This window comes from Suricata suricatta, chromosome 3, assembly GCF_006229205.1.
Source record: "Suricata suricatta isolate VVHF042 chromosome 3, meerkat_22Aug2017_6uvM2_HiC, whole genome shotgun sequence".
NCBI lineage: Eukaryota > Metazoa > Chordata > Mammalia > Carnivora > Herpestidae > Suricata > Suricata suricatta.
In genome coordinates, this window is record NC_043702.1 from 66778320 (window position 1) to 66792648 (window position 14329).

General features: G+C 38.9%; 1 protein-coding gene across 1 annotated transcript in view; it reads left to right on the forward strand.

The window, feature by feature from the left end:
- The window catches only part of KCNH7 (potassium voltage-gated channel subfamily H member 7), a 485946-nt gene that overhangs the window by 320311 nt on the left and 151306 nt on the right, over nucleotides 1-14329 (forward strand). Inside the window, exon 3 of the mRNA XM_029932996.1 lies at nucleotides 12555-12710. Coding sequence (XP_029788856.1) covers nucleotides 12555-12710 — 156 coding nt within the window. The remainder of the gene's footprint in view (nucleotides 1-12554; nucleotides 12711-14329) is intronic.

Sequence of the window (14329 nt, forward strand, 5' to 3'; positions counted from 1 at the left end):
GGAAGGAGGGCTACCCAGTCTCCGCTAGTCTCTAAGGTCAATTTAGTTAAGGTCTGTTTTAGAGTTCTATTCTTTCTTTCTACCTGCCCTGAACTTTGGGGTCTATATACACAATGTAATTTCCAATCTGCCCCAATGAATTGTGCTATTCCCTGACTTACCCTAGACATGAACGCTGGTCCATTATCTGGCCCTATAAGCTAAGGAAAACCATACCTTGGCAGGATCTCTTCCAATAATTTCTTTGCCACAATAGTGGCTGTCTCACTCTTGGTAGGAAAGGCCTTAGTCCACCCTGAGAAAGTATCTATCAGCATCCTTAACTAAAGACGCCACTGCAGCCACAGTCCTTAAACAGGGGGGCCATCCGGCTGCTATTGTGTCCGAGCGTTTGGACAAGTAGGCCACTGGTCTTTTCCAGGGTCCTAGTGTCTGGGTCAGCACACCCTTGGCTACCCTTTTACTTTCATCCACAAACAGGTGGAAAGGCTTAGTAATGTCAGGAAGCCCCAGCGCCAGTGCCAACAAGAGAGCTGTTTTTAGAGTTTCAAATGCTTGTTAATGTTCCATTGAAACTCACTCTTGTCTTTGGTCAGTTCATATAAGGGCTCAGCAATTTCTGCAAAGCCTGGAATCCACAATCTGCAAAACCCCACCAACCCCAGAACTCTCTCATCTGTGTGGGGTTTTTAGGTGGGGTTATGTGGAGGATGGTGTCCTTTCTGGCCGGAGACAACCATCTATGTCCATCCTTAAGGATGTATCCCAAATAAGTGACTTGGGGCTTACAAATTTGAGCCTTTTTAGCAGAGGCTCTGTATCCCAACTTGTCCAACGTCAGGAGTAGATTTTTAGTACCCTGAAGGCAGCTTTCTTCAGAGGTGGCTGCAATCAGGAGATCACCAACATACTGCAACAATGTAACATCTGGGTTTTCCCTCCGGTTCTCACCCAAGTCTTTATGCAGTGCCTCATTGAAGATGGTAGGGGAGTTTTTAAACCCCTGAGGAAGTTGAGTCCAAGTCAGCTGCCCGTGAATGCCAATATCAGGATCATGCCACTCAAAAGCAGTCATTAGTACCAGGCTTCTTAACAGGGAGCAAAGGAGTGTTCCAGGCAGACTTGCAGGCCCTTAAATCGCCCAGGCTTGTGGGTATTTCTGGAGTCACCAGTCCATGTGGGCACCAGGAGTTAGGGGCTCCTTGCAGGCCAAAATGAATCTGAGCCCTCATTTTTGATAAAAGGTCTCTCCCCAGCAGGGAGTAAGGACAGTCTGGGATAGTCCATGAATACTGTTCGGTCCCGGTGGCAACTTGGACCCAAGCTTGCTTACTTGAGGTAGGCCCCTTGGCCTCTAATAATGCCGAGTGTTGAGCCCCAGTGTCCACCAAGAGGTTAGTTGATTTCCTCTCCACCTTAAGAGTTACCCTGGGTTCAGGGAGGGGTTCCGAACCCCATCTTCCCTAATCACTATCTTCCCCAGCGAATAACACTTTAGGCGTGCTTTTTCTCCTAGGGTAGTCTCTGAGCCAGTGTCCTTCCTCCTTACAATAGGCGCATTGATTCTTACCTATTGGTGTCCTGCAGTGCTCTGGGTCTCTTTCTTGTCCTCTTCTTCCAGCAATTTTCTTTAATTGGTGGTGGCGGTCCTCTGGGTTTGCAGTCATGGCCCCCAACACTCTAGCTAAATCTCTATTTTGTCTTTTTTCTGCCTTTACTTGTTTTTCCTCAGCACTGTCCCTGTTATTGTACACTCTTTCTGCTATCTCTACTAGATCTCAGAGAGTCTTTTCTCCGAGGCGCTCGACTTTTTGTTAGTTTTCTCTAAATGTCGGGCACAGCCTGGTTAATTAAAGCCATTATCACAGTTGACTTATGATCTGCGTGCTCTGGATCGAACGGGGTGAACTCTCTGAAGGCTCCCATCACCCGCTCTAGAAAAGCGGCAGGGCTTTCATTTGCCTCCTGCCTTATCTCATATACCCTAGTCAGATTAGCAGGACTCTTAGCAGCCGCTTTGAGACCTGCCAATAGAGCCTGGCGATAGACCTTGAGGCGCTCCCTACCTTCTCCTGTGTTATGATCCCAATTGGGGCAGACAAGGGGAAATCTGGCATTGATGTCAACGGGGTTTATGGTGGGTACTCCTGTTGGACCAGGAACAAATTTTCGTGCTTCCAGCAGGATTCGTTCTCACTCCTCAGTTGTAAACAGAACCTGTAACAATTGCTGACCATCATCCCAAGTGGGTTGGTGAGTAAAGAGTACAGTTTCTAATAACCCAATGAGGCCCTTGGGGTTCTCTGAGTAGGGGGGGTTTTGAGATCTCCAATTGTAAAGGTCAGAAGAGGCAAAGGGCCAATAATGATGAGGCTGGTTTCCTGCCTCGTCTATAGGTCCCATGGCTCACAAGGGGAACATTGTGGAGTCTGGGGTGGTGCCCCTTCAGCCACGGGTCCCATATGCCGGGCCTCCTTCAACGGAAGGGGATGGAGCAGAGGAAGATAGCTGTGGTGGCAATGGGACATTAGGAGCAGGGTCTGAGGGAGTTGGAGGGAGTTGGTAAGGTGGAGGGGGAAAGAGGAGATCCTCATCCACTCCTTCCTGCAAAACTGGGTAGAGGAGTGCTGAGGGTGAGGTCATGGTTTGTCTTGGCTTTTCTTCTTCTGGGTTTCGATTCACCAGAACCTGAGAAGATACAGCCGGTGATTAGGCCCAATGCGTCGGTGTCCCAGGAGCTCTGGGGCAGGGAGGGGGATTTCCCGGCCAATGCACCAAATGTTGTACCCAAGTTTGTAAAATCACCCCAAAACAAACACCAGAGACTGCTAAGGAGACCGAGTCACGCCTGCAAAAGCAAAGGGCCTTTATTACAAGCTTAAGCTCGGGCTCACAGTCTCCACCCGACCCACTGGCCACGTGGAGAGAGCTGGTTCAGTTTTGTTAACTTGCTAAACTCCTAGCACCTAGAACAGTGCCTGGCACATAGTGGTTTCTGAATAAGTAGTTGTTAACGTGAGATTGGCTTGAACTGTGCATATGTCTCTTCTCCATGAATCTTCTTCTCCAAGTTTACTCCCACTCAGCCTTAAAACTTCAGGCCCTACATTTTTTGGCCTCATACAAAAGTAACATATTGGTCATATTCAGTTTCTACAACTACCATGTTATTTTAAAAAATTACATTCTCATGAGCTACCATTTGTGAGCATCTATTGCACTAGGCACCGTGCTCCAGATGCATCCTCTCACTTAGTGCTCAATCTTTAGAAGACAAATATGAACACATGGAATTTACAGAGAAAAAGCCAAGATGGAGAGAAGCTAAATAGCTCATCAAGTTTAGAATCCAGGTCTCTCTCTAACTCTGAAATCCATCTTCCTCTTTTTTTAAGTTTGTTTGCTGGTTAGTTAGTTAGTTAGTTAGTTAGTTTGTTTGTTTTGAGAGAGAAAGAAAAAGAGGGAGAGCATAGGGGTGGGAGACTGGCAGACAAGAGAGGGAGAAAAATTTCCAAGCAGGCTTCACACTGTCAGCATGGTGCTGGGCTCCTCCACCTCGTCATGGGGCTTCTCCCAGCGGGGCTCAAACTCAAAACCATGATATCATAACCTGAGCTGAAACCAAGACTCAACCAGCTGAGCCTTGCAGGTGCCCCTGAAATTTATCTTCTTAAGACTATAAGCTACCACCTACTTATACTCACAAATGCTGCTCTGGCCTGGCTCAAGGGCCATCTCTTGGGTACAGCTTTTCATTAACTTTCACTGTCAGGAAGAAGTAAAAATAAGTCAGTAAATATTTATTGAGTTCCCATTATGTGTTGAGGCTTGTGTGCATAGATTGCTAATAACTTGTCTTTGGGGAGCTTGTAGTCTGGTTATAAATATACTGTAAATGAAACATTTTCACTTTTCAATTATTCTGCAAACCTTGGGATGAATTCTGGAACTGGATTATGAGTACGATCTGTGTGTTTACTTTTCTTATCAGGATTGTTTAATGTGACATTAAACAATGTCACATAAACTCTCCAGTCATAGAAATGTCTTCCAGTTCTGTTTCAGGACTCCATCACGGTCTTCTGTTCTCCCAGTCACAACTTGACTAACAGTGATATTGATGTCAGTGGGCAGTTACTTACATGGTGTGAATCGAGAAATATCCAGAAGGTCTTAATGATACAGCTAACATGGTTCTGTTACATAGAAGCTACAAAAGAGTTCATCTTGAGTTAATTATTGTTTTTCACTATTCCTCTTTAAAAAATTCTCCTAGAATAGTTATTAATGGTCTTATGAGAAATTAATATATTTCATGATGCTCCTTGATGAGAGGATGTTCATAATATTTCATCTTGGAGGCCTGGACAGTGCAGAGGAAGATGTTGAGAAGTGCTGAAAGAAAGATAGGGGAACATTAGATTTAAGTACAAATGTCACTGATCTCCTATTTTAGTCTCCCCTTGGTTCCACCTTAAGTCCTTTGTGACTAGGTAGCTCTCTCCTTCTAGGAGGTGCAACAGTTCCTTTGCTTTTCAAAAAGGCTTTCAACTAATGATGAACAATGCTGCCTCTTTGATGAGGCTTTTGTATCCTGAGATTGCTGTCTTTTGTTTTTCTTCCAGGGCTGGTCTCTAATGGTATTTTTTATATCTCCAAAGAGTCCCCTGTGCTACCAGACAGCAGGAAATTAAAAACTCTCGGGCATTCACTAAACCAATCAGCTCAGAGAAGAATAATCTCCACTTGGTGCCCATAAATACAAATAGTGTAGTTTGTGGTTTCAGGAATGGCAAAAGTTTGGAGGAAATTACACAGAGAGCCTGGAGAGTTAAGTGGCCCCTCTAGAGATCCTCTAATAAGAGGCAAAAATAATTGCTCACCTTATTGAGTTTTGCTCCATGCCAGGTACTATTCTAAGAGTTTTACATGTGTCTGAATTCTACTGAACAGTGTGAAGCTTGGACTGTGAACAAAATGCAGCTTTTTTTTTTTCAACATCCCATTAAGCTTCATGCACTGGAGTAATTGACCCCTGTCTTTGGATGGGGATTTCGCTCTAAAATTACAACTCCCAACCACCTTCAGGTCAGAATGCAATGGGAAGCCAGCTTCAACCTTTCACTGTTACCCTCTCCCCACCCTCTGGTTGCTCTTTGCTCCCCTCCAAGTACAAGATGAAAAGGCAGAAAGATTACAGAGCAGGACAGTTCCTATTCAACGAGTGTATTTGCTTTCTGTGGATCCTATGGGCAGAGCTGATACTGTTTTTCCTGGGTAGGCTCTTCAGAACCCTTACCGGGACCCTGCTTTCATTCAGGTTCCTTCCTCCACTGATGCTAACCCTCCACCCTTCAGTTTCTTGCTTATTCCCTCATTGATCTCCAGTATCTGATAGTGTCCTGTCTGTCTCTTCCTCTGGAGCCCCCACATCCCCATTCCTGGAGGACTATGTGCCTACTCCTTGTCCAGAAGACTTAACTATAAGGTGCTTCTGCCCAAATTTAGGTGCACTCACCTGTTCCAATAATGATGCCTACTATCTCTGCCATAGAACTGAGAGCTTGTTTCTTCCTGGCCTTCCACCACCCTAGGGTTGAGGCCTCACTATGGTAGGCCTACCACTCATCCACATAGCTTTCAAATACCCATTCTCCCTGTCTCCCAACTGCAGAGAACACAGTCTCCAAAAGTCTTGGAATGGACCCTTAAAATCCCTTCATTAGGCCTGGCCTTGGAAGGTGTCAGGTCCTGAAGGTGGGAAATAGGGAAGCTCACAGTAATGGACCAGTCCTCTCCAAAGAAATCTCTTCCCTAACCTTCTCACCCCTCCCCCTCCTCTATCCCTGTCTATTCTATATCCTGGATATAAAGGTTCTGTAACTATTTCCTTTATAATTATGCATGTGTAGGGTGGGAGGAATGGAGTCATTTTCATTTTAATTCCCTGATATCTATTATATTAGCATATCACATGACTGAAAACTGAGAAAAGGAAAGTCTTGTTTTATAAATAATATATAGGAGAGTCTTCTTATATTAATACTGTATTACATAGGTGTTAATTCATTTGGTCCCCAGAACAATTCTATGAAATACGGATTATCTTCATGGTACAGTTGAGGAAACTGAGTTGCTGTGACATTTAGGAAATCACCCCAGGTTTACTCACCAGAAAAAAAGATGGAGCCAGAATTCAAATTTAAACAGTCTAATTAGAGGTGATGCTCTCAAACAGTAGATTATAAACTATTATCTACAAATTTGTATACTTGGAAAATTAATGAACACTGAAGTAAGTTGCACTTGATAAAGGGAACAAAATTGAGAAAATCGCTGTATGTCTTAAATCACTATGTTAGGCTTTTACTGACCTTACCAAATAGTGGACTTGATGCAACAAAAATTTGAAATATAATCTTTGAAAAACTTAACGACATTTGTATATACTGAACTGCAGTCTCCTATTTCCAACTACCTTCTAGACTTCTGCACTTAGAAACGTAATAAGCAGCCATAAAGTTAACATACCCAAAATCTATGGATTTACACCACCCCTAGAACCACCTCCTCCCGCAGTCTTCCCCATTTTAATAATTGGCACCTCCATTCTTCCAGTTTCTCAACTTCTAATTTTGGACTTATCTGTGACCCCTCTCATTCTCTCATGTGCCATCTATTACACCAGCAAATCCTATATAGGATTTGCCCTACCTTGGAAACATCTCAATCAGACCCTTTCTCAACAGCTTTAGCAACACGACCTTTGTCCAAACTACTCTAAAAAATTTTAGTGTTTATTTAATTTTGAGAGAGAGAGAGAGAGAGAGAGAGAGAGAGAGAGAGAGAGAATCCAAAGCAGGCTCCAGGCTCTGAGCTGTTAGCACAGGGCCTGACCCAGGACTTGAACCCATGAACTATGAGATCATGACCTGAGCCAAAGTTGGACGTTTAACCAACTGAATCACCCAGGTACCATTAGTCCAGACCTCTCTTATTGCTTGGCAGTACTATTGTGATATTTTCCTAATTGCCTCTCTGCTTCCATCCTGGCCTCTCAAGTTATTCTTCACATAGAAGTCAAAGGAGAACTTTAAAAAAAAATTTCTTTAAATCCAAGTTAGTTAACATATAGTGTGATAATAGTTTCAGGAGTAGAACTTAGTGATTCATCACTTACATGTAACACCTAATGCTCATCCCAACAAGTTTCCTCCTTAATGCCTATCGTGTCCCGCCCAGGCCAGCAGGGCGGAAAATCCTCGCGGGTTCTTTTCCTGAGGGAGGGAGAGAAAAACAGGGCAGGAGGGAGAGACACAGAGAGTGAAGACAGCACACACCGTTTCCGATCAAACCTCTAGCTTCTTTATTCTTCTTCTTCTCCCTCTAGAAAATAATTTACTCTTAAATAGTGATTTGGGGCAGGGAACTGACCCGGATGGGTTACCAGGTAAACAGAGTCAAATGCATATCAAAAGAAGTGCCCAGACTTTCCTTTGCAATGCTGGGGAGGGGAAGCTAGCACTGAATAATCCAAAATGCGGTTTTGATCTTTTGTGCACCTTGGCCACTCTACGTCTGGCCCAGCATGACAGACGCCAAAATTATTTTGACCAGGAAATGGCAATCTCCAGCCTCCAGATGCAAATCTTGTTTACTGGTTCACTCCCCGGAGAGTGATAATCCTTGCCTGAGGCAGCCAGGAAACGTGGTGGCTCCCGACAATGCCCATCGCCCATTTACCTTAACCCCTCACTCAACACCCCTTCAGCAACTCTCAGTTTGTTCTCTGTATTTGAGAGTCTCTTGGTTGTTCTCTGTATTTGAGAGTCTCTTATGATCTACCTCTCTCTCTCTTTTTTATCTAATTTTTCCTTCCCATCCTTTATGTTCACCTGTTGTGTTTCTTAAATTCCACACGTGAGTGAAGTCATTTGATATTCTTCTTCTGATTGACTAATTTTGCTTAGCATAATACACTCTAGTTCCATCGACTTTGTTGCAAATGGCAAGATTTAATTCTTTTGATTGCTGAGAGTATTACTCCATTGTGTGTGTGTGTATGTATGTGTGTGTGTGTGTGTGTGTATATATATGTATGTATATATATACATATATATACATACATATATATATACACCACATCTCCTTTATTTATTCATCAGTGGATGGACTTTTGAGCTCTTCACCTAAAATGGCTATTGTTGATTGTGCTGTTATTAGCATTGGGGTTGTTGTGCCCCTTCGAATCAGCACTTTGTATGCTTTGGATAAATATCTAGTAGTGCAATTGCTGGTTTGTAAGGTAGTTCTATTTTTAACTTTTTGAGGAACCTCTATATTCTTCTCCAGAGTGGCTGTACCAGTCTGCATTCCCACCAACAGTGCAAAAGTGTCTCTCTTTCTCCACACCCTTGCTAATATCTACCGCTTCCTGAGTTGTTAATTTTAACCATTTTGACAGGTGTGAGGTAGTATCTCACTGTGGTTTTGATTTGTATTTCCCTGATCATGAATGATGTTGAACATATTTTCATGTGTCTGTTAGCCTTCTGGATGTCTTCTTTGGAAAAGTGTTTATTCATGTCTTTTGGAGAGGGGTATGTTTTTTTAATGTTTATTTATTTTTGAGAGAGAGAGAGAGAAAGCACATGAGTGAAGGAGGGGCAGAGGGAGAAAGAGACAGAGGATCCAACCAGGTTCTGTGCTATCAGTGCAGAACCAGACATGGGGCTCGAACTCATAAACTGTGAGATCATGACCTGAGCTGAAGTAGGATGCTTAACCGACTGAGCCACTCAGGCACCCTGGGAAAGGGACACTTTTAGGTCAAATCATGTCAACCTCTGCCCAAAACACTCCAATGCCTTCTTATGTACTTCAGGAAAATTCCAAATTCATATATTGGTCTTCTACATGGTGTGGCTCCCTACTTCTTCTTCAACATTATCTGCTTTCTAACTCCAACCCCACAACCAACATGTTGCACTAGCCACACTGGCATCCATATTGTTCCTAGAGCCTACACCATGCTTCTACCTAAAGACTTTTACACCTGCAGTTTTGTCCACCCGCTGCACTCTCTCTCCACAGAGCCACAAAGTTAATTCCATCACTTCTTTCATGTCTTAGTTTATATGTCATTTCAAAGGAATTGCATTCCCTTATGATCTATCACCTTATTCTGCTTTCCCTTCCTTCATTGTACTTATTTTTACTTGATGTTAGTTATCTATGGTTTGTTTATGATGTTGATATAAATTCCGTAAGAGTAGAACCTTTATTTGTATTTTCATTGCTGTCTTTCTCATCACCATCTGAGAACTCAGAATAGAGTTTGGGCCAATGTTAGGTGCTCAATAAACATATGTTGATTTTAGGGGACATAAGGATGCCCTGTGAATACAAACAGTAGAATAAAACCTCTTTAGAGCAGCTCAAAGGTAGGAGTCCTGGTCATTATTTTAAAATGTGAAAGCTAGGAGTGGGCCAACAATTTTATTAATAAAAGGAAAATTATTCAGATTACCTTGAGTTGGCTTGCTCTGTGGCTACAGTTAAAAATTAACATTCTAGACATTTTATTATAATGAGCATTATTCCTTCTAAGTGGCTCTCCCAGTTTTGAGAATATTTTTAGTCAGGAGACAAAATGTGGAAATGAATCTGAGTTTAACTAATATTTTTATAATTGCATGTATAATTATAAAATTATTGGATAATCTTATTGTAAATAAGCTTCTTAACAAACATTATTGATTCCATTTGAATACTGATTCATTTTAACAAGGTTTCAGCTTTTTATTTCTAGATTTGTTTAGTTCTCTTATTACATATTATTGAATGTGCCTACTTTTTTTTTTTTCTTAATTGCTAGATTAGTGTTTGCTGGCTGATACTTTCATTTCTCTTGCTCCCAGTGTCGCATTAAAGAAAAATATTTAGGAGTACACATTAATGCCTTCTTAAAATAATGTTACTTTACAAAAGTAATACCATGATAGAACTTGGAAATTGCGGAATGATCCAAGCTAAAATGTTTTTGCTCTATAAAACGTGTTTGATTCTTCTTAAGTCCATGTGTCTTCTTTCAGTATCTGCTTTCCAGGAGGCTATGCAAGATTGATGGAGACATTAAACCCAAAAAATAAAAGAGAAAAAAAATGTAAATGTGAATTTTCAGTTGACTTAAAGGAGATATATTGCTTAATAGAAGCATGCAGGAAACAATGCTAGTGGGCAGTAAATCACAGATTAATTACATATTTTCAATATGCTTTGGAGCCAATGTGTATAACTGGACTTTTTTATAAAGCACTGTAATTTTATGATTTTTGGCACTAGCCAGTAAATTTACAAGCATTAGTATTGCAATACGTGATTTTGCCCCTATTACCAAAAGGAAAATTACTGTGCTTTATTACAAGCCTATTAGATCTCTGTTCCCACATCTTTTATTTATTGACTTCTTAAAAATCTGTGTCTTGTGTTTTGTTGTACAATCAGCAATATAAAGATACTTCGACTGTTGAAATATTTGAAACTGCTAAGTAACAAATCTGTGAATTCACAATGATACTCTAAATGATCTAGGAAATGTCATTTTAAGTGGTAATATCAATATGTATTTTGGTTCATTAGCAGAATACACAATGGCTATTTCTAGTATCTTTTCAGTCTCTCTGTGTAGCCAGTTTATATTGTGATGCCTGGCCTAAAGCAATTCTATTTTTAGTTCTAATGCAACAGTCTTAAATTGCTTATTTTCTGTTTACTAAAGTCATCCTGTTTGTTACTATGGAAACTATGACAGTGCTCTAGCTAACTATTTTATTAAATGAATTGAAGATGTAGCTGAAGACTATGAAGGTGCAGCACGTCATTCTTAAGACACATTTTTCAACATCTGTAAAACCATGGCCATATTTACAGAAAACATAAAATTAATCATAAATAAGTTCTGCTACATTTCAAATCTGGGATACTATTGACATTTTAAAATCTGAATCATAACTACCATATAGGCATCCCCAACTTACAAAAAGCCTGTGTTCTAAGAGTGTTTTTGTAAATCAGCTCTTTGGAAATTAGAACATATTTGCCAATAGAAACAATTTCCTAAATAATAATTAGATCTTCAGACCCACCCTCAGAAGCTCTTCCACCTGTGATGTGTCAACCTCTAACAATATTAGCAATAGCCTTAGTTTTCGGTTCTGGCAGTAAGAGCCATGTTGCAGGGATGAGGATGAGAAAAAAGGAAAGGGTTTTATCATATGTATTTTATTTTTAATAGCTCATGCGTAGGACACCATTTTGGAATAGGAGCATCCACTGGCCTTCAGGGATGTTGGGCTTCCAGCTACATTCTCCTGTTATTTGCCAATGTCCCTGTCCTCAGACTCTTGGTCTCTCACATTCTCACATCTCCCTCTGAAACCAGGTCCCTCTTGCCCCAAACCTGCTCCTGCATCTGCACTAAATCATCGTCAAGACTCAAGATGGTCCCAGCCAGTTGTTAAAAAAAAAAAAAATCAAAAAACCACTCTATTACATGAATAACTGACAACTCTTCCTGAAGTTCTACATTTAAAAAATATAATACTTTGGAACCCCCCCCCAAAAAATCCCTAACCTAAGGTTTCCATCACCATGACTATAAAAAGAAATATCCAGAAGGTAAATATGTAAGTAAGCTGCTTTAAGGAAACACTTAGTTCTAGAATATCAAGAAGTCAGTCAGAAGTCAACCAATTTAGAAGAAATTAACTTCTTGACAGTGTTTTCTATATCTTAGATCTTGGATTTTCTGTTCAAGAATGGGTGGCAGTAATTAATTGTAAATTGAATCATTCCTTTGTTTATCTCATGTTCAGAAGATTCTAATAAAATATATTAGCCCCATAAATCCTTTAAAAAGAAGGAAAGGTTGAAGGAATCAAATTAACACAGTAAAATATACAAAAGTTTGTTTTTATTTTCTAACACATTACAAACCAAATCATTATCATTTGGGCATTGTGAATTTTGCAGAAAATAAAAGAAAAGAATTATTGAATATATTTAAGATAGAGTCAATCACTTACTATTTTATATCCAGGAAATTTAAAGAGAAAAAAGGGATAATTTGCTTAACACTAAAATCAAGAAGACATAAGATGAGTTATCTTCATTGTTTATACAGCTATTTTATATAACTCAGAATTAATCAAAATATATAAGAAGGCTAAGAGCTTTTCTATAAAGTTAAAGAATATACTTTTGGTCCTTTATATTATTATAGTGATGTATGTGAGAACAAATGAGATTTGATATTTATTTTTCCATAATGTAGCACCTGAATTAACCTGTAGTCTTTATGGCGATTTATTCATTATTATGGAGAGACATATATAGTTTTATATATATATAAATATAAAACAAAAGTCTATTTTGTTAAATTTCAATGATTATTTACAATAGAAAATTCTAGGTGGTTATTAGAATTTTAATATTACTAACACTTTAAAATGTAGGCATATTTTTGACCTAACACTCATTTTTCATCTCCTTAGGATCCACTTTCATTTGTAACACTCACATAATTCCAGTGAAAAACCAAGAGGGTGTGGCTATGATGTTCATCATTAATTTTGAATATGTGACAGATGAGGAAAATGCTGCCTCCCCAGAGAGGGTAAACCCAATATTACCAGTCAAAACTGTAAACCGTAAGTAAAAGGCAACATGTATATAATGCTTTGATATTTTGCTACTATAGTAATTTAATACATTCTTCATTTTGAGTCAGTTCTCAAAATATGTTTGCATTTTAAGTAAAATGATTTTACATTAAAGTCATAGCTGCTGTTACTGTTTAGTGCTTTACAGAATCGATCAATAGCTTTTAAAGTCATTTGCCTTAGTTATATACTATTGTTAATTCAAGTAGTCCTCTACTGATGGTTGTTTCCACATTTTAGTTATTTCAAATAATGCCAGAATGAATTGCAAACATGTATGTCTATTTCAGGAAAAATATCTTCAGGGTAAGAGTCTGTAAGTGGGATCCCTAGGTTAAAGGGTAAATGCATATGTAAGATACTACTAAACTCGCTTTCCTATTGTTTGAACCATTTTGCACTACCACCAGTAATTTATTAGATCTTTTCTCTAAAGCCATGCTAACAGAGCAAGTCAGTCTTCTTGATATTTTTCATTATGATAGGTGAGAAGTAGTACCTCAATTAGTTTTAGTTTATATTTATCTTACTATGGATGAGGTTTATATATTTAAGCACTATGGATATTTCTTTTTCTGCCAACTGTCTATTTCCTGTATACATTTTTTGTCTTTTTCTTTCAAATGATTAAACAAGTAGCAAGTCTCTTCCCCAGCAAATTTTTTTTATCTTTTCCTACTTTTTGTCATGCAATGGTTTTGTCGTTGTTTGTTTGTAATGAACCTTCTACTTTGCTGATTCTGAATTTTTGAATCATTTTCAGAAAAGTTTTCACCATTCCAAGGTTGTAAAAAAATATTTCTCTAGAACTTGTCTGGTTTTATTTTTTAGTCTCTCTGATATATTTTGTTTACCTTGGTTTATAATGCAGGATATAAATTTAATTTATCATTTTATCAATGCTCTCCAGTGTTTCAACGTCAATTATTAGAAAGCCTGTCTTTCCAGCAATGATTTGAGATGCCACTTTACCACACACTAAACCTCCTTTATGTGCTTGAGTATATTTTTGGACTTTGTGTTCAGTTTTGTTGGCTTATTTATCATTCAGAATCATATCGTTTTAAATGTACAGTTGATCCCTGATATGACATGCTCCTTTTGACATTATTTTTTAGGGAGTTGAGGTTATTTCTTGTTAAACTTTCTATATGAACTTTAGAAACAACTTATCTGGATATGGAAAGAATTCTTTGGATTTTTAATTGGATTCTCATTACTTTTGTAAATTATTTTGAGGCATGTTAATATCTTTATGATGTTGAGTCATTCTATACAATAATATTATATGTATTTTCATCTTTAAGTCTAATTTTTGTGTTTTTCAGAAATGTTTAAATTTTTTCTTATGCTTTATTTTGCTACTTGATATTTAACTTTTTGTTATCGCTGCTATTATAAATAGGATATTCTCTCTCATTATATCTTCTGATTATTTTTAATACTAATGATTTTTTCTTTGTGTTAGTTTTATATCCTACTATCTTAATGAGTTATCTTAGTTTTCAGTGGTTTTTACATTGACTCTTAATGAGTTTTTCAAGTATCTGTCGTATCAAATAAAGATTGTTTTACATTTTCCTTTCCAATTCTTATACATCTAATAG